The 20,120-nt window shown below is 50.5% G+C and overlaps 1 protein-coding gene across 7 annotated transcripts in view; it reads left to right on the top strand.

The window, feature by feature from the left end:
* LOC144682524 (arfaptin-2-like) overlaps nt 1-20,120 on the top strand; it is a 66,980-nt gene that overhangs the window by 26,004 nt on the left and 20,856 nt on the right. The window contains exons 1-4 of one of the 7 annotated variants that reach the window (XM_078544917.1): nt 2,398-2,555; nt 15,082-15,189; nt 16,515-16,623; nt 16,996-17,103. In XM_078544917.1, the coding sequence (XP_078401043.1) occupies nt 15,091-15,189; nt 16,515-16,623; nt 16,996-17,103 (316 nt within the window). In that variant the 5' untranslated portion in view covers nt 2,398-2,555; nt 15,082-15,090. Of the gene's footprint in view, nt 1-2,397; nt 2,556-4,471; nt 4,495-7,606; nt 7,834-15,081; nt 15,190-16,514; nt 16,624-16,995; nt 17,104-20,120 lie in introns of those variants that run through there. The other 6 variants (XM_078544918.1, XM_078544919.1, XM_078544916.1 and 3 more) reach the window with 6 other exon arrangements.

The following is a 20,120-nucleotide window of genomic DNA, read 5'->3' as shown; positions in this document are numbered from 1 at the left end:
CAGCACTCCCTCAGTGCTGACCTTCCAATAATGCAGTGCTCCCTCAGTACTGACCCTCTGACAGTGCAGCACTCCCTCAGTACTGACCCTCTGACAGTGCAGCACTCCCTCAGTACTGACCCTCTGACAGTGCAGCACTCCCTCAGTACTGACTCTCTGCCAATGCAGTTGTCTTTCAATATTGACCCTCTGACAATGCAGCACTCCTCAGTGCTGGCCCATTGACACTGCAGCACACCCTCAGTACTGACCTTCCAATAGTGCAGTGCTCCCTCAGTACTGGCCCTCTGACAGTGCGGCACTCCCTCAGTACTGACCCTCTGACAGTGCAGCACTCCCTCAGTATTGACCCTCTGACAGTGAAGCACTCCCCCAGTACTGACCCTCCGACCGTGCAGCACTCACTCAGTACTGACCCTCCGACAGTGCAGCACTCCCTCAGTACTGACCCTCTGACAGTGCAGCACTCCCTCAGTACTGACCCTCTGACAGTGCAGCACTCCCTCAGTACTGACCCTCTGACAGTGCAGCACTCCCTCGGTACTGACCCTCTGACAGTGCAGCACTCCCTCGGTACTGACCCTCTGACAGTGCAGCACTCCCTCAGTACTGACCCTCTGACAGTGCAGCAGTCCCTCGGTACTGACCCTCTGACAGTGCAGCACTCCCTCAGTACTGACCCTCTGACAGTGCAGCACTCCCTCGGTACTGACCCTCTGACAGTGCAGCACTCCCTCAGTACTGACCCTCTGACAGTGCAGCACTCCCTCAGTACTGACCTTCCAATAGTGCAGTGCTCCCTCAGTACTGACCCTCTGACAGTGCAGCACTCCCTCAGTACTGACCCTCTGACAGTGCAGCACTCCCTCAGTACTGACCCTCCGACCATGCAGGTGTCCCTCAGTAGTGACCCTCTGACAGTGCAGTGCTACCTTGTTACTACTGACCCTCCGACTCATGATAGACCTTATCCGTGACCCAGAACAAAGTATTTGAATATGACAGAATCGGCTTTTTCACTGGTATGTAGAAAGCATGCTGGTCAGTAAACAAGAATAGAAATTTTTTCCGTGCCTCAATTAATTGATGCTATTGTATTGAGTGAACGTGTGGAGCCTGCACCCCACACATTGGAAGCTGGTGTTGTGTCTGCTTGTGTGTCCCTGGCTTTGTTCAGCAAAATCATTTTCCTTTTCCTCCCTCTATACCCATTGATAGACACAGTAAAGCACTGCTACAATGGGCTGAATGGCCTCCATCTTTGCTGTCTCTTCTGATGAAGCCAGTGTGTTCATTGACCACTGAACAAATCCTTTCTAAAAGTATGCAGCTTGTATCTTGACCAATAAATAACACACAATATCCTGAGGAGGTGTTAATCATTAATGACTCAGCCGCAAACTTCCACTCTTGGAATCCACAGGACAGGTGCAGTCGGCAATGCTAGGCATTTTGTGCTGCTGTTCCTTTCATTATGATCTTGCCCTCTCCTGCCTGTGCACCAAGTCTAGTTCACCCCTAAGCCCACCACATTGGCTGGTCGATGTGTAATTTGGTTTGGAGGAGGCTTGCTCCCTGGCTGTTGGGATGTGAGTTTCAGTCATTGTGAGCTCGGGGACAGTGCTGTCTGCAGTGGAGATTTAACAATGTTAGCGTTTGGTTTGAATTCCAAAGTTCAGTGTGTATTGTCCACTCCCCTTAACACCTTTAAAACCACAAACCCTTTGTTCAGTAGTGGCTGTTGCTGCTTTGAGACTGTTAATGCTTAATCAGTACTTCAGGATCTTTCTCTGAGACCACTAACAGGGATCGGTGTGGAGGTGTGGAACCCTGGGATCTCACTGCAGGGATTGGTGTGGAGGGGTGGATCCCTGGGATCTCACTGCAGGGATCGGTGTGGAGGGGTGGAACCCTGGGATCTCACTGTGGAGGGATCAGTGTGGAGGGGTGGATCTCTGGGATCTCACTGTGCAGGGATCAGTGTGGAGGGGTGGATCTCTGGGATATCACTGTAGGGATCTCTGGAGGGTTGGATCTCTGGGATCTCACTGTGCAGGGATCAGTGTGGAGGGGTGGATCTCTGGGATCTCACTGTGCAGGGATCAGTGTGGAGGGTGGGTCTCTGGGATCTCTGCAGGGATCAGTGTGGAGGGGTGGATTTATGGGATCTCACTGCAGCGATTGTTGTGGAGGCTGCTCACTGTGAGTAGGTAAATAGCTTTCTGTGTGTATCACACACGAGAATGATAGTCTGCATTAGAAAGTGCTGACGTTTAACACCTTTATCGATATGACTGAACAGTGGTGTGTAAAACTGGTCTCTTTTATTGAGCAAGCTGTCAACAGCTCCTCCTCCTCCTGTAAGGCTGAGAGTCCTGGCTGGTGACGTGGCTGTGTGTGTGTTTGTGTGTGTGCGTTGGTGTGAGGCCAGGAAATGTGTGTGTGTGGAATGGAGACTGTGTGCGCTTAGGGAAAGAAAAGGCCTTGAATTGATGGGAGTCTGATGTAGCAAACAGTGCAGCTGCAGTAGGAGCTGTGCCTTACAGCAGAGAGAGGTAAGTCTGTATAATGTTTGGAGTGATGCGGGGGGGTGGTGGAGAGGCTTGGGGGTAGTTTTATTCTAAGTGATGCCTCCACAGTAGAATTATAGCTCTGGCCTGAAATTCACATTTTTTACTTTCAAATGATATTGCCACCCACACGCAACACCCTCACACTCAGCCCCCCTACTCACCTAGCACTCCCTTCCCCACTCACCCCCCACCGCACTCCACTCACGTGCCCACTCACCCCAATACCTTTGGCCACCTCACAAAGCAACCTGCTCTAACTCATCCAGCCTCAAATGAAAGAAAGGTCAACTTGCATTTATATAGTAGTGGTGACCTCTGGGTGCTTTGCTACCAATGAAGTAATTTAAGTATCGTCCTCATTGTAACGTAGGAAACACAGCAGCCAATTTCCCGCAGCAATATCCCACAGTATGGTCCAATGAGCGGATAATCTGTTTCTGTGATGTTGCCTGAAGAATAAATATTGGTCAGGACGTTGGGGAGAAATCCCCTGCTCTTTGAACGCGAAAGAAGATACCTCTATCAGTGCAGCACTCCCTCAGTACTGACCCCCTGACAGTGCGGCACTCGCTCAGTACTGACCCTCCGTCAGTGCAGCACTCCCTCAGTACTGACCCTCCAACGGTGCAGCACTCCCTAAGTACTGACCCTCTGACAGTGCAGCACGCCATCGATGCTGACTCTCTGACGATGCAGCACTCCCTCAGTACTGACCCTCTGACAGTGCAGCACTCCATCAATGCTGACCCTCTGACAGTGCAGCGCTCCCTCAGTGCTGACCCTCCGACGATGCAGCACTCCCTCAGAACTGACCCACCAACGGTGCAGCACTCCCTCAATACTGACCCTCTGACAGTGCAGCACTCCCTCAGTACTGACCCTCTGACAGTACAGCACTCCCTCAGTACTGACCCTCTGACAGTGCAGCACTCCCTCAGTACTGACCCTCTGACAGTGCAGCACTCCCTCAATACTGACCCTCTGACAGTGCAGTGCTCCCTCAATACTGACCCTCCAACAGTGCAGCACTCCATCAATGCTGACACACCAACAGTGCAGCACTCCCTCAGTACTGACCCTCTAACAGTGCAGCGCTCCCTCAGTGCTGACCCTTCGACGATGCAGCACTCCCTCAGTACTGACCCTCTGACAGTGCAGGACTCCCTCAGTACTGACCCTCTGACAGTGCAGCACTCCCTCAGTACTGACCCTCTGACAGTGCAGCGCTCCCTCAGTACTGACCCTCTGACAGTGCAGCGCTCCCTCAGTACTGACCCTCTGACAGTGCAGCGCTCCCTCAGTACTGACCCTCTGACAGCGCAGCACTCCCTCAGTACTGACCCTCTGACAGTGCAGCACTCCCTCGGTACTGACCCTCTGACAGTGCAGCGCTCCCTCAGTACTGACCCTCTGACAGTGCAGCACTCCCTCAGTACTGACCCTCTGACAGTGCAGCACTCCCTCAGTACTGACCCTCTGACAGTGCAGCGCTCCCTCAGTACTGACCCTCTGACAGCGCAGCATTCCCTCAAGTTTTGACCCCCTGACAATGCAATGCTTCTTCTGTACTCTCAATTCTGCAGAGTGAGTCTCAAACCCATGACCCCCTGACTCAGTGCTACTGAAGTTGCACATGCTGAGCCTGTCTGCAATCACTTTGACTGGGCTGTACAGTTGCTGAGGCCTGCACTGCATTGGGCCTGGATTAGGTAGATGCTGAGCAGGGATGTGGGAACTGTGAGTGTGACGAAGGATTTACTGATAAAGTAGATTAAAAGCTTTGTGTGAGCAGCAGCCTGATTATATGGCAGGAGCACGTTTTAACCTGTGTCACAAGATCAGGGAACAGTTGCAGTAATTGGAGAATTCCTTGTGCTTAGAGCTTCTCTTAATGGTGGATAATGAGTGTCAGGTTTCACAGGTACAGTCAGGTTTCTGTAGTGCAATTCCTGTTCGAACCAGGGCCTGGGGCCCAGGTATTACTGCAGCTGGTGTGTTAAAATCATTCTTGGGACAGGTTTCTCTTTCAATACTTTGTGGTCCGGAAGGTGAAGACCGAGTGTGGCAGGTAACAGAATATCTAACCCCATGCTGTACCTGTCCTGGGAATGTTTGATGGTGTCGGTGTAGAGGGAGCTTTACTCTGTATGTAACCCCGTGCTGTCCCTGCCCTGGGAGTGTTTGATGGGGACAGTGTAGATGGAGCTTTACTCTGTATCTAAACCCCATGCTGTACCTGTCCTGGGAGTGTTTGATGGGGACAGTGTAGAGGGAGCTTTACTCTGTATCTAAACCCCATGCTGTACCTGTTCTGGGAGTGTTTGATGGGGACAGTGTAGAGGGAGCTTTACTCTGTATCTAATCCCGTGCTGTACCTGTCCTGGGAGTGTTTGATGGGAACCGTGTAGAAGGATATTTACTCTGTATCCAACCCCATGCTAGACCTGTCCTGGGAGTGTTTGATGGGGACAGTGCAGAGGGAGCTTTACTCTGTATCTAACCCCATGCTAGACCTGTCCTGGGAATGTTTGATGGTGTCGGTGTAGAGGGAGCTTTACTCTGTATGTAACCCCGTGCTGTCCCTGCCCTGGGAGTGTTTGATGGGGACAGTGTAGAGGGAGCTTTACTCAGTATCTAACCCCGTGCTGTACCTGTCCTGGGAGTGTTTGATGGGAACCGTGTAGAGGGATATTTACTCTGTATCTAACCCCATGCTAGACCTGTCCTGGGAGTGTTTGATGGGGACAGTGCAGAGGGAGCTTTACTCTGTATCTAACCCCATGCTAGACCTGTCCTGGGAGTGTTTGATAGGGACAGTGTAGAGGGGGCTTTACTCTGTATCTAACCCCTGCTGTACCTGTCCTGGGAGTGTTTGATGGGGACCGTTTAGAGGGACATTTACTCTGTATCTAACCCCATGCTAGACCTGTCCTGGGAGTGTTTGATGGGGACGGTGTAGAGGGAGCTTTACTCTGTATCTAACCCTGTGCTGTACCTGTCGTGGGAGCGTTTGATGTGGACAGTGTAGAGGGAGCTTTACTCTGTATCTAACCCCGTGCTGTACTTATCCTGGGAGTGTTTGATGGGGACAGTGTAGAGGGAGCTTTACTCTGTATCTAGCCCCGTGCTGTACCTGTCCTGGGATTGTTTGATGGGGACAGTGTAGAGGGAGATTTACTCTGTATCTAACCCCGTGCTGTACTTATCCTGGGAGTGTTTGATGGGGACAGTGTAGAGGGAGCTTTACTCTGTATCTAGCCCCGTGCTGTACCTGTCCTGGGAGTGTTTGATGGGGACAGTGTAGAGGGAGCTTTACTCTGTATCTAACCTCGTGCTGCACCTGTCCTGGGAATGTTTGATGGTGTCGGTGTAGAGGGATATTTACTCTGTATCTAACCCCATGCTAGACCTGTCCTGGGAGTGTTTGATGGGGACGGTGTAGAGGAAGCTTTACTCTGTATCTAACCCCGTGCTGTACCTATCGTGGGAGCGTTTGATGGGGACAGTGTAGAGGGAGCTTTACTCTGTATCTAACCTCGTGCTGCACCTGTCCTGGGAATGTTTGATGGTGTCGGTGTAGAGGGAGCTTTACTCTGTATCTAACCCCGTGCTGTACCTATCGTGGGAGCGTTTGATGGGGACAGTGTAGAGGGATCTTTACTCTGTATCTAACCCCGTGCTGGACCTGTCCTGGGAGTGTTTGATGGGGACAGTGTAGAGGGAGCTTTACTCTGTATCTAACCCCGTGTTGTAACTGTCCTGGGAGTGTTTGATGGGAACCGTGTAGAGGGATATTTAGTCTGTATCTAACCCCATGCTAGATCTGTCCTGGGAGTGTTTGATGGGGACGGTGTAGAGGGAGTTTTACTCTGTATCTAACCCTGTGCTGCACCTGTCCTGGGAGTGTTTGATAGGGTCAGTGTAGAGGGAGATTTACTCTGTATCTAACCCCGTGCTGTACCGGTCCTGGGAGTGTTTGATAGGGACAGTGTAGAGGAAGCTTTACTCAGTATCTAACCCCTTGCTGTACCTATCGTGGGAGCGTTTGATGGGGACAGTGTAGAGGGGGCTTTACTCTGTATCTAACCCTGTGCTGTACCTGTCGTGGGAGCGTTTGATGGGGACAGTGTAGAGGGAGTTTTACTCTGTATCTAACCCCGTGCTGTACCTGTCCTGGGAGTGTTTGATGGGGACAGTGTAGAGGGAGCTTTACTCTGTATCTAACCTCGTGCTGCACCTGTCCTGGGAATGTTTGATGGTGTCGGTGTAGAGGGATATTTACTCTGTATCTAACCCCATGCTAGACCTGTCCTGGGAGTGTTTGATGGGGACGGTGTAGAGGAAGCTTTACTCTGTATCTAACCCCGTGCTGTACCTATCGTGGGAGCGTTTGATGGGGACAGTGTAGAGGGAGCTTTACTCTGTATCTAACCTCGTGCTGCACCTGTCCTGGGAATGTTTGATGGTGTCGGTGTAGAGGGAGCTTTACTCTGTATCTAACCCCGTGCTGTACCTATCGTGGGAGCGTTTGATGGGGACAGTGTAGAGGGATCTTTACTCTGTATCTAACCCCGTGCTGGACCTGTCCTGGGAGTGTTTGATGGGGACAGTGTAGAGGGAGCTTTACTCTGTATCTAACCCCGTGTTGTAACTGTCCTGGGAGTGTTTGATGGGAACCGTGTAGAGGGATATTTAGTCTGTATCTAACCCCATGCTAGATCTGTCCTGGGAGTGTTTGATGGGGACGGTGTAGAGGGAGTTTTACTCTGTATCTAACCCTGTGCTGCACCTGTCCTGGGAGTGTTTGATAGGGTCAGTGTAGAGGGAGATTTACTCTGTATCTAACCCCGTGCTGTACCGGTCCTGGGAGTGTTTGATAGGGACAGTGTAGAGGAAGCTTTACTCAGTATCTAACCCCTTGCTGTACCTATCGTGGGAGCGTTTGATGGGGACAGTGTAGAGGGGGCTTTACTCTGTATCTAACCCTGTGCTGTACCTGTCGTGGGAGCGTTTGATGGGGACAGTGTAGAGGGAGTTTTACTCTGTATCTAACCCCGTGCTGTACCTGTCCTGGGAGTGTTTGATGGGGACAGTGTAGAGGGAGCTTTACTCTGTATCTAACCTCGTGCTGCACCTGTCCTGGGAATGTTTGATGGTGTCGGTGTAGATGGAGCTTTACTCTGTATCTAACCCCGTGCTGTACCTGACTTGGGATTATGGTTGAAGAGTGTTCTCGGTCTGCCTTAGGATTGTGAACGAGGTGAGCTATTTTCAATCTTGGGTTATAAATCCCTTTGCTAAACAATGGGATTGGACGTGATGTTTGTTAAAGGAGAGTCCCGGCTGTTGGTAAGATACGTTAAGATACTGACTGACTCCGATGCTAAGTATTGGTGAATGATAAGATACTGTGCCTGGACCCAGCTCGGTTTCCTCCATTTTCTGCACTGGGTCCTTGTTTATTTTATAATGGCCGCCTAATGTATGAAGCAGGCTGCCATCTAATGACCAGATGGATAGCGTGTTGAGTCCCTGGGTAATACGGTTTCTAGTGGTTTCCTCTCTGGAAAGTTAATGAATGGCCCTGACTACTGGGGATGTTTTCAATTCCAGAGTATGAGCAAAGTACACCATTGACTGAGAAGCACCTTGTGATGTCCTGAGGTTGTGTACCCTGTGGATTGTTTAAATGCCACATCCTACAATCAGTAATTAATGACTGGGTAATATCCTTTTGCTGTTGCCAATTGCTTGCCTTTCAAGTAGTGATCGTTTGATCTCTCCACTGGGCCCCTGTAAACATTGTCACTCCCAGGAACCGATATACTCCTGCGGACATTCTTCCCCCCGCCCTCTGTAAATATTGACACACTCCCAGGGACCCCCTGTAGATACTGGCAAAAACCAGGGGACCCCCTGCAATTTCTTTTAAGTTTATTCGTTCAAAGGATGTGGGCTTCGCTGGCTGGGCCAACATTTATTGCCCATCCCTAGTTGCCCTTGAGAAGGTGGTGGTGAGCTGCCTTCTTGAACTGCTGCAGTCCATGTGGTGTAGGTACACCCACAGTGCTGTTAGGGAGGGAGTTCCAGGATTTTGACCAAGTGACACTGAAGGAACGGCGATATATTTCCAAATCAGGATGGTGAGTGGATTGGAGGGGAATTTCCAAGTGGCTGTGTTCCCATCTATCTGCTGCCCTGGTTGTTGGTTTGGAAGGTGCTGTTGAAGGAGCCTTGGTGAGTTGCTGCACTGAATCTTGAATGTGGCACACACTGCTGCCACTGTGCATCGGTGGTGGAGCAAGTGAATGTTTAAGGTGGTGAATGGGCTGCCAAACATGTGCTTTGCTTTGTCCAGGATTGTTTCGAGCTTCTTGAGTGTTGTGGGAGCTGCGCTCATCAAGGCAAGTTAGAGAATTCCATCACACTCCTGACTTGTAGATGGTGGACAGGCTTTGCGGAGTCAGGAGGTGAGTTACTCGTAGCAGGATTCCCAGCCTCTGATCTGCTTTTGTAGCCACAGTATTTATATGGCTAGTCCAGTTCAGTTTCTGGTCAATGGTAACCCCTAGGATGTTGATAGTGGGGGATTCAGTGATGGTAATGCCATTGAGCATCAAGGGGCGATGGTTAGATTGTCTCTTGTTGGAGATGGTCATTGCCTGACACTTGTGTGGCATGAATGTTACCTGCCACTTGTCAGCCCAAGCCTGGGTATTGTCCAGGTCTTGCTGCATTTGGACATGGACTGCTTCAGTGTTTGAGGAGTCATGAATGGTGCTGAACATTGTGCAACCATCAGCGAACATCCCCACTTCTGACCTTATGATGGAAGGAAGGTAATTGATGAAGCAGCTGAAGATGATTGTGCCGAGGACACTACCCTGAGGAACTCCTGCAGTGATGTCCTGGAGCTGAGATGATTGACCTCCAACAATCACAACCATCTTCCTTTGTGCTAGGCATGACCCCGGCCAGTGGAGAGTTTTCACCGATTCCCATTGACTCCAGTTCTGCTAGGGCTCCTTGATGCCACACTCGGTCAACTGCTGCCTTGATGTCAAGGACAGTCACTCTCACCTCACCTCAGGAGTTCAGCTCTTTTATCCATGTTTGGACCAAGGCTGAAATGAGGTCAGGAGCTGAGTGGCCCCGGCAGAACCCAAGCTGAGAGTCAGCGAGCAGGTTATTGCTAAGCAATTGCCACTTGATAGCACTCTTGATGACGCCTTCCATCACTTTGCTGATGATGGAGAGTAGACTGATGGGGCAGTAATTGGCCGTATTAGATTTGTCCTGCTTTTTGTGTACGGGACATACCTGGGCATTGCCGGGTAGATGCCAGTGTTGTAGCTGTACTGGAACAGCTTGGCTAGGGGCGCGGCAAGTTCTGAGGCACAAGTCTTCAGTACTATTGCCGCAATATTGTCAGGGCCCATAGCCTTTGCAGTATCCAGTGCCTTCAGCCATTTCTTGATATCACGTGGAGTGAATGAAATTGGCTGAAGATTTTTCCCTCTTGTTGGTTCCCTCACCACTTGTTGAAGAGGGTTCCTTACCTTGGAGTTATGTCCTTTAGAACTTGACTGGCTCAGTCATTGGTGGTGCCACCGAGCTACTCTCGGTGATGGACATTGAAGTACCCCACTTAGGGTACATTCTGCACACTTGCCACCCTCAGTGCTTCCTCCAAGTGGTGTTCAACGTGGAGGAGCACTGATTTATCCATGAGGGAGGGCGTTAAGTGGTAATCATTGTGAGGTATCCTTGCCCATGTTTGACCTGATTTTTAAAAAAATTATTCTTTCATGGGATGTGGGCATTGCTGGCAAGGCCAGCATTTGTTGCCCATCCCTTATTGCGCTTGAACTGAGTCACTTGCTCGGGTATTTCAGAGGGAAGTTAAGAGTCAACCACATTGCTGTGGGTCTGGAGTCACATGAAGGCCAGACTGGGTAAGGACAGCAGATTTCCTTCCCTAAAAGAAATTAATGAACTAGGTGGATTTTTACAACAAATGATGCTGTTTGCTTGGTCACCGTTACTGAGACTAGCTTTATATTCCAGATTTATTAATTGAATTTAAATTCCACCAGCTGCTGTTGTGGGACTGGAACCCATGTCCCAGAACATTAGCCTGGGCCTCTGAGTCACTAAAACAAAAACAAAAATACCTGGAAAACTCAGCAGGTCTGTCAGCATCTGCGGAGAGGAACACAGTTAACGTTTCGAGTCCATATGACTCTTCAACAGAACTAAGGAAAAATAGAAAAGAGGTGAAATGTAAGCTGGTTTAAAGGGGGGGTGGTGGGACAGGTAGAGCTGGATAGAGGGCCAGAGATAGGTGAAGATTGCCAAAAGATGTCATAGACAAAAGGACAAAGAGGTGTTGAAGGTGGTGATGTTACCTAAGGAATGTGCTAATTAAGGGTAGAAAGCAGGACGAGCAAGGTACAGATAGCCCTAGTGGGGGTGGGGTGGGGGGAAGGGATCGAAATAGGCTAAAAGGTAGAGATAAAACAATGGATGGAAATACATTTAAAAATAATGGAAATAGGTGGGAAAAGAAAAATCTATATAAATTATTGGAAAAAAGGGGGATCGGAAAGGGGGTGGGGATGGAGGATGATCTAAAATTGTTGAACTCAATATTCAGTCCGGAAGGCTGTAAAGTGCCTAGTCGGAAGATGAGGTGCTGTTCCTCCAGTTTGCGTTGAGCTTCACTGGAACATTGCAGCAGGCTAAGGATGGACATGTGGGCATGAGAGCAGGGTGGAGTGTTGAAATGGCAACCGACAGAGAGGTCTGGGTAATGCTTGCGGACAGACCGAAGTGCAAGTGAAATGCTGCTTCACTTGAAAGGAGTGTTTGGGCCCTTGGACAGTGAGGAGGGGGGAAGTAAAGGGGCAGGTGTTGCACCTTCTGCGGTTGCATGGGAAGGTGCCGTGGGAGGGGTTGAGGTGTAGGGGGTGATGGAGGAGTGGACCAGGGTGTCCCAGAGGGAACGATCCCTGTGGAATGCCGCCAGGGGTGGTGAAGGGAAGATGTGTTTGGTGGTGGCATCATGCTGGAGTTGGCGGAAATGGCGGAGGATGATCCTTTGAATGTGGAGGCTGGTGGGGTGATCAGTGAGGACAAGGGGGACCCTATCTTTGTTCTGGGAGGGAGAGGAAGGTGTGAGGGCGGATGTGCGGGAAATGGGCCGGACACGGTTGAGGGCCCTTTCAACCACTGTGGGTGGAAAACCTTGGTTAATGAAGAAGGAGGACATGTCAGAGGAACTATTTTTGAAAGTGGCATCATCAGAACAGATGCGACGGAGGCGAATGAACTGAGAGAATGGGATGGAGTCCTTACAGGAAGCAGGGTGTGAGGAGCTGTAGTCGAGGTAGCTGTGGGAGTCGGTAGGCTTGTAATGGATATTGGTGGACAGTCTATCACCAGAAATTGAGACTGAGAGGTCAAGGAAGGGAAGGGAAGTGTCAGAGATGGACCATGTGAAAATGATGGAGGGGTGGAGATTGGAAGCATAATTAATAAATTTTTCCAGGTTCAGACGAGAGCATGAAGCAGCACCAAAGCAATCATCGATGTACCGGAGAAAGAGTTGTGGGAGGGGGCCGGAGTAGGACTGGAACAAGGAATGTTCCACATACCCCATAAAGAGACAGCATAACTGGGGCCCATGCGGGTACCCATAGCCACACCTTTTATTTGGAGGAAGTGAGAGGAATTTAAGGAGAAATTGTTCAGTGAGTGAACAAATTCAGCCAGATGGAGGAGAGTAGTGGTGGATGGGGATTGTTCGGGCCTCTGTTCGAGGAAGAAGCGGAGAACCCTCAGACCATCCCGGTGGGGGATGGAGGTGCAGAGGGATTGGACGTCCATGGTGAAGAGGAGGCGGTTGGAGCCAGGGAACTGGAAATTGTTGATATGATGTAGGGTGTCAGAGGAATCATGGATGTAGGTGGGAAGGGACTGGACAAGGGGAGAGAGAATGGAGTCAAGATAACGAGAAATGAGTTCTGTGGGGCAGGAACAGGCTGATACGATCGGTCTGCCGGGACAGTCCTGTTTGTGGATTTTGGGTAGGAGGTAGAAGCGGGCCGTCCGAGGTTGGGCGACTATCAGGTTGGAAGCTGTGGAAGGAAGATATCCAGAGGAGATGAGGTCAGTAACAGTCCTGGAAACAATGGCTTGATGTTCAGTGGTGGGGTCATGGTCCAGGGGGAGGTAGGAGGAAGTGTCTGCGAGTTGACGCTCAGCCTCTGCGAGGTAGAGGTCAGTGCGCCAGAAAACAACAGCACCACCCTTGTCAGTGGGTTTGATGACAATGTCAGGGTTGGACCTGAGAGAACGGAGTGCAGCAAGTTGAGAGAGAGACAGGTTAGAGTGGGTGAGAGGAGCAGAGAAATTGAGACGACTGATGTCACACCGACAGTTCTCAGTGAAAAGATCAAGAGAAGGTAAGAATCCAGAGGGAGGGGTCCAGGTGGAGGGAGAATATTGGAGGTGGGTAAAAGGATCCGTTGAACGGGGAGAGGACTCCTGCCCAAAGAAGTGAGCACGGAGACGAAGGCGGCGGAAGAAGAGTTCAGCATCATGCCGACCCTGAAATTCATTGAGATGAGGGCGTAAGGATATGAAACTGAGTCCTTTGCTGAGCACTGAACGTTCAGCATCAGAGAGGGGAAGGTCAGGGGGTATAGTGAATACACGGCTGGGGCTGGGATTGGAAGACGGGATGGGGACAGAGGGACAGGCAGGGGTGGAGGGTCGTGGATGGGTGTTGGTGTCGATGAGTTGTTGGACCTTGCGTTCCTTTGCACCTGAAAGAAAGAGACAAAGTTTCTTGTTGAGGCGTCGGATGGGACGAAGAATAAAATGAAACTGGGGGCACGCGCAGCTTAGAAATAGGGTGCGGCGGAGCTGCTGGAGGGAGAGGTCGAGTGTGTTCATATGGATTACTAGTCCAGTAACACTCCACTGCCTCCCCTTCAGACCAACACATACCCCGAACACCCATGTAATTACTGACACACATTGCGCGAAGCCCCTATAAATACAGACGCACGTGTATCATGGCCCTGTAAATATTGACGCAGTCGCCGGGACTACCTGTAAAGTTACAATGCTACATTTGCCATCCTCCCTTAGCAGTACCAACTGATGATTGAGTTTTGCCCTTGGTGCTGTCATTGTTGTCACTGAGAGCTCTGAGAGGGGCAGGGATTCTAATCGAGTACCACCTATGTGAGTGAGTCAGAGCCTCACAGTGCTTGGGAGCAGAGTTAATGCTTGGATTGGGGCTAGGTGGTTATAATTGGATCTGTGTAAAACTGTACTTGACAAGTCTCAGCAACAAGCAAGAGCTGAATGCATCTGTGATAAGTACTTCAGTCATGCCACCAGCTACTGTCTGTCTCTGTCTGTGTGGATCTCAGTCCCTGCCGATACATTCACCTCCCTCCCATAGTCTACGGGCTTGTAAAACTTAAACTGTAATTCCCTCACACTCTCCCTCTCCTAACCTCCTCTCTTCTCCTCCACATACCCCTCTTGATCCCCCATATTAATCATTTTTTCACAAGATTTTTGAATACAAGTGAGTGGCTTGCTAGGCTATTTCAGAGGGCATTTAAGAGTTAACCACATTGCTGTGGGTCTGGAGTCACGTGTAGGCCAGGCCAGGTAAGGACAGCAGATTTCATTCCCTAAAGGACATTAGTGTACCAGGTGGGTTTTTAATAACAATTGGGCAACCTCCGGCTGACTGACCCCAGCGACTTCAGGCAGACTGACCCCAGCGGCTTCAGGCGGCCTGACCCCGGCGGCTTCAGGCGGCCTGACCCCGGCGGACTGACCCCAGCGGCTTCGGGCGGCCTGACCCCGGCGGCTTCGGGCGGCCTGACCCCGGCGGACTGACCCCAGCGGCTTCAGGCGGACTGACCCCGGCGGCTTCGGGCGGCCTGACCCCGGCGGCTTCGGGCGGCCTGACCCCGGCGGCTTCGGGCGGCCTGACCCCGGCGGCTTCGGGCGGCCTAACCCCGGCGGCTTCGGGCGGCCTGACCCCGGCGGCTTCGGGCGGCCTGAACCCAGCGGCTTCGGGCGGCCTGACCCCGGCGGCTTCGGGCGGCCTGGCCCCGGCGGCTTCGGGCGGCCTGACCCTGGGCTGCTTGCCTGTCCCATGTGAGTGAGGGAGGGAGCCAATTAACTGAAAGTGCTGCAGTTGTTTGCAGCTTGTCTCAGAGAGTGAGTGATTGTATCATTATACAGCATCACAAATATCTTGCCCACTGCACTCAATTACTTATGTTGGCAAATGTGGCAGCTGTTTTGTGCATAGTGTGATCCCATAAATGGTAATTAAGTGTAAGTCTCATTAGGCAGTGATTGGTGGTTTGGGTTGAGGGAGGGAGGGAGGTTGGCCAGGTCCTGGGGGGAACTCCATGTACTGAGGGATCTTTAACCTTTAACCTGCATGTTTATTTTGTGTGTTCTCCAACAGACCTGAACAATGACAGACGGGATCATGGGAAAGGCAGCCACAATGGAAATTGCCATAAACAGTAATGGAGACACGGCCGGTTTACCAGAGGATGATAGTTTGGAGCAGGTAATGTCCCTTCCCAACATACTGAACAGGTAATGTCCCTTCCCAGCATACTGAACAGGTAATGTCCCTTCCCAGCATACTGAACAGGTAATGTCCCTTCCCAACATACTGAATAGGTAATGTCCCTTCCCAACATACTGAATAGGTAATGTCCCTTCCCAACATACTGAACAGGTAATGTCCCTTCCCAACACACTGAACAGGTAATGTCCCTTCCCAACATACTGAACAGGTAATGTCCCTTCCCAACATACTGAACAGGTAATGTCCCTTCCCAACACACTGAACAGGTAATGTCCCTTCCCAACATACTGAACAGGTAATGTCCCTTCCCAACATACTGAACAGGTAATGTCCCTTCCCAGCATACTGAACAGGTAATGTCCCTTCCCAGCATACTGAACAGGTAATGTCCCTTCCCAACATACTGAATAGGTAATGTCCCTTCCCAACATACTGAACAGGTAATGTCCCTTCCCAACATACTGAACAGGTAATGTCCCTTCCCAACACACTGAACAGGTAATGTCCCTTCCCAACACACTGAACAGGTAATGTCCCTTCCCAACACACTGAACAGGTAATGTCCTTTCCCAGCATACTGAACAGGTAATGTCCTTTCCCAGCATACTGAACAGGTAATGTCCTTTCCCAGCATACTGAACAGGTAATGTCCTTTCCCAACATACTGAACAGGTAATGTCCCTTCCCAACATACTGAACAGGTAATGTCCCTTCCCAACATGCTGAACTGGGAACAGCCAGGAATTAATGTAAATCAGACTCTGGGGATTTGAGTGTCAAGGAGAACGTGGTTCACAAAGTGTTTCACTAACTGATACAAAGCATTCTCCACACCAACAATTCCCAACACCCAGGGTCAACTCTGATGCCTCTCTGTCAGGCAGTGTTACCCTTCGTATGCATGGACACAGGAAATCTACTTACCTCTTACAGTGATTTGAACATTGGAGAGTTTATCCTGTACAGGATCTGAGCTTCGCTGAAACCTGAATGAGAGCCTTTTCCTTAAATGAGAGGTGCCTGCCCAAGTATACTTATTGTACATTACCTTCACTCACAACAGATTCGCACAACCTCCGTGCTCTCGCTCACTCTTTGCACACTATCTCCTGGATTTGCTCTGATATCAGAGTAGACACCCTGTGAGTCAGGAGACAGCACTGGGCGAGATGGGAGTGGGGAGTGAGTGCACCATTTGGCTGAGTTCTGATTATAAACGGTAAATGCATAGTCAATTGTTTCTGTTCGTTTCGAGCCGTGTTGTGTGCTGCGCTGTAAACTCTTCCTTTCTCTGTGCCTAGGACCTTCAGCAAGTGATGGTTTCAGGCCCGAATCTAAATGAAACTAGTATTGTGTCAGGTGGCTACGGAGGAACAGCAGAAGCGATAATCGCCACAGGTACAATCAAAGGTGAGTGAGTGGTGCTGGGTGTGGGAGGGTTAGGAAGGGTAACTTTCAAAGGGAAAGGAAGGGTAGGGGAGGATTGAGGGGGTTATTTCATCATAAGGGTATATTTGAGGAGTGAGTTTTCCATGGAAAATGGGAGAGGGGTTTAGGGTGCGGTGAGGTGGAGTTGTCTGGTCCGTAGGTTGGTGCTGGTGAAGGAAGCCAAACTGAATGTTAAATACTGACTGTCTCAGTGCCAGTGGTGCACAGGGTGCCCTGTGTTAGTACATGGGGTAACCAGGCACAGTGACTGTGTCAGTGTAGCACAGACCCTCAGCAATCACAATGTCCAAATAGCATGTCACTGTTTCTCATTTCTCTTCTTCTAAATTGCAGGCAAGCTAGAGGAAGTGCAGCACCCATGGAAGGACAGGGCGATAGGCAGCAGTCAGGAAGGAAAGTCTGTGTTCAATCTGGTGCCGAAAGTCAGGATTTATAAACCTAGTACGCAGTAATTTACTCAACTAGATTGTTCAAAGTTACAATTTTGCTGAAATGATGTTTATAATCCCTGTTTGGTTCCATGTTTGAAAGAAATCCACACACAGACCCCCAAGGCCAAGTGTTCAATCCCAGGCCCCACTGGTACAGGGCGTGAAGGAGGACTCAAGACCCAAGGTGTTGGGGAGGGGAGATAAGTGAAGTTTCAGCGGAGCTGCTGGAGGGTTTGTCACCTCCAGCTGGAGCTGGCAATGTTACTCATGCTCGCTCGGTATCACTCCTGGCTGGGGAACCATGGTGAAGAATGAGGAGCTGTGGCTTTCACAGATCTCTGCATCCAGTAAACGCTCAGTGCTGTCATTATCCCATTTTCCCACACACCTCATTCCTGCACTGACACATTGCTAACCTCTTGCGCATGCAACACACTCCTTCACTCAGGGATGACAGACTTCAGACTAATGTGGAGAGACTGGAGAAGCTGGGATTGTTTTCCTTAGAGCAGAGAAGGTTAAGGGGAGATTTAATAGAGGTGTTCAAAATATAATAAATAAGGAGAAACTGTTTCCAGTGGCCACAGGGTCGTAACCAGAGGGACACAGACTGAAGTTGATTGGCAAAAGGGGCTTTTGGTTTATGCCGCGAGTTGTTGTGATCTGGAGTGTGCTGCCTGAAAGGGCGGTGAAATTCAATGATAACTTTCAAAAGGGAATTGGATAAAAACTCGAAGGAGAAAAATTTACAGGCCTATGGGGAAAGAGCAGGGGGAGTGGGATTAATTGGATTGCTCTTTCAAAGAGCCAGCAAAGGCATGATGGGCCGAATGACCTCCTTGTATGCTGTATCGCTCTCTGGCTCTATCAGTGCTGGCTGTGATTGTTACTTAACACCGATCCCATTCTCACTGATCTGTGCTCTTCACAGTTGGAAATTTAAAACTGGTTTTGTTACTGCTTATTCAAATATACAGCTTAGGGAGTGATCCTTGAGGCTGATGGAGGACTGAGGGAGAAATTGTTACCGACTCTGGCGTATCATCAACTGATGCAAAATAGGCCAATCAGTGGGTGAACAACTGGAAGCAGCCGGGTCTGTCCATGCTGTTACAATGACTGCCAGTTGGTTCCTCCTCGAAACCATTTGGCGAGTGCTTTTTTGTTTGAGCACTCTGAGGGCACACATGGCAGGCATGTGGAAGACAGCAGGGATCCAGAGGCAGGCATGGACTCGATTAGCTGTGAGTATGTGTTTGGTTGTTTAGTGAGTTGTTTAGTGATATTGGTTAAGGGAGGAACATTGACCTGAACATCAGGAGACCCCTCTCATCCTTTCCACACACAGCCATGGAATCTTCAACATCTTCAGGGGACAAGGTTTAAAGTTTCAGGAAAGATATGCAAGGAGGAACTTTTTGACACAGCGAGCGGTAATGACAGGGAACTCGCTGCCTAGGAGGCTGGTGCAAGCGGAGATGATCAATGATTTCAAACGGAAATTGGATGGCGTTTGAGGGAAATAAATTGACGGGGCTATGGGGATAGAATAGGGAGAATGGGACAGACTAGGTTGATCTATAGAAAGATGGCATGGACTGAATGGCCTCCTTCTGTGCCATAATGACTCTGATTCTCTATAACTCACCAGAAATTGTAGAAGCGCCTCAACTTATGTCTCATCTGAAGGATGGCAGCTCTGACAGTGCAGCACACCCTCAGTACTGACCCACTGACAGTGCAGCACCCCCTCAGTACTGACCCTCTGACAGTGCTGCACCCCCTCAGTACTGACCCTCTGACAGTGCAGCACTCCCTCAGTACTGAACCTCTGACAATGCAGCACTCCCTCAGTACTGACCCTCTGACAATGCAGCACTCCCTCAGTACTGACCCTCCGACAGTGCAGCACTTCCTCAGTACTGACCCTCCGAGAATGCAGCACTCCCTCAGTACTGACCCTCTGACAGTGTAGCACTCCCTCAGTACTGACCCTCTGACAGTGCAGGGCTCCCTCAGTACTGACCCTCCGACAGTGCAGCACTCTCTCAGTACTGACCCTCTGACAGTGCGGCACTCCCTCAGTACTGACCCTCTGACAGTGCAGCACTCCCTCAGTACTGATCCTCTGACAGTGCAGCACTCCCTCAGTACTGACCCTCCGACAGTGCAGCACTCCCTCAGTACTGACCCTCTGACAGTGCAGCACTCCCTCAGTACTGACCCTCTGACAGTGCAGCACTCCCTCAGTACTGACCCTCTGACAGTGCAGTGCTCCCTCAGTAAGACCATAAGACGTAGGAGCAGAATTGGCCGTTCAGCCCATCAAAGCTGCTCCGCCATTCAATGAGATCATGGCTGATCTGATAATCCTCAACTCCACTTTCCTGCCTTTTCCCCATAACCCTTGATTCCCTTACTGATTAAAAATCTGTCTATCTCAGCCTTGAATATACTTAACGACCCAGCCTCAACAGCCCTCTGCAGTCAGCGTTGACCCTCCGACAGTGCAGCACTCCCTCAGCACTGACCCTCCGACAGTGCAGCACTCCCTCAGTACTGACCCTCCGAAAGTGCAGCTCTCCCTCAGTACTGACCCTCCAACAGTGCAACACTCCCTCAGCACCGACCCTCCAAAAGCGCAGCACTCCCTCAGTACTGACCCTCTGACAGTGCAGCACTCCCTCAGTACTGATCCTCTGACAGTGCAGCACTCCCTCAGTACTGACCCTCCGACAGTGCAGCACTCCCTCAGTACTGACCCTCTGACAGTGCAGCACTCCCTCAGTACTGACCCTCTGACAGTGTAGCACTCCCTCAATACTGACCCTCTGACAGTGCAGCGCTCCCTCAGTATTGACACTCTAACAGTGCAGCGCTCCCTCAGTACTGACCCTCTGACAGTGCAGCGCTCCTTCAGTATTGACCCTCCGACAGTGCAGCACTCACTCAGTACTGACCCTCTGACAGTGCAGTGCTCCCTCAGTACTGACCCTCTGACAGTGCAGCACTCCCTCAGTACTGACC

Source organism: Cetorhinus maximus, chromosome 7 (assembly GCF_964194155.1).
Source record: "Cetorhinus maximus chromosome 7, sCetMax3.hap1.1, whole genome shotgun sequence".
In the NCBI taxonomy this organism is placed as follows: domain Eukaryota; kingdom Metazoa; phylum Chordata; class Chondrichthyes; order Lamniformes; family Cetorhinidae; genus Cetorhinus; species Cetorhinus maximus.
This window is presented reverse-complemented; position numbering and strand designations above follow the sequence as displayed.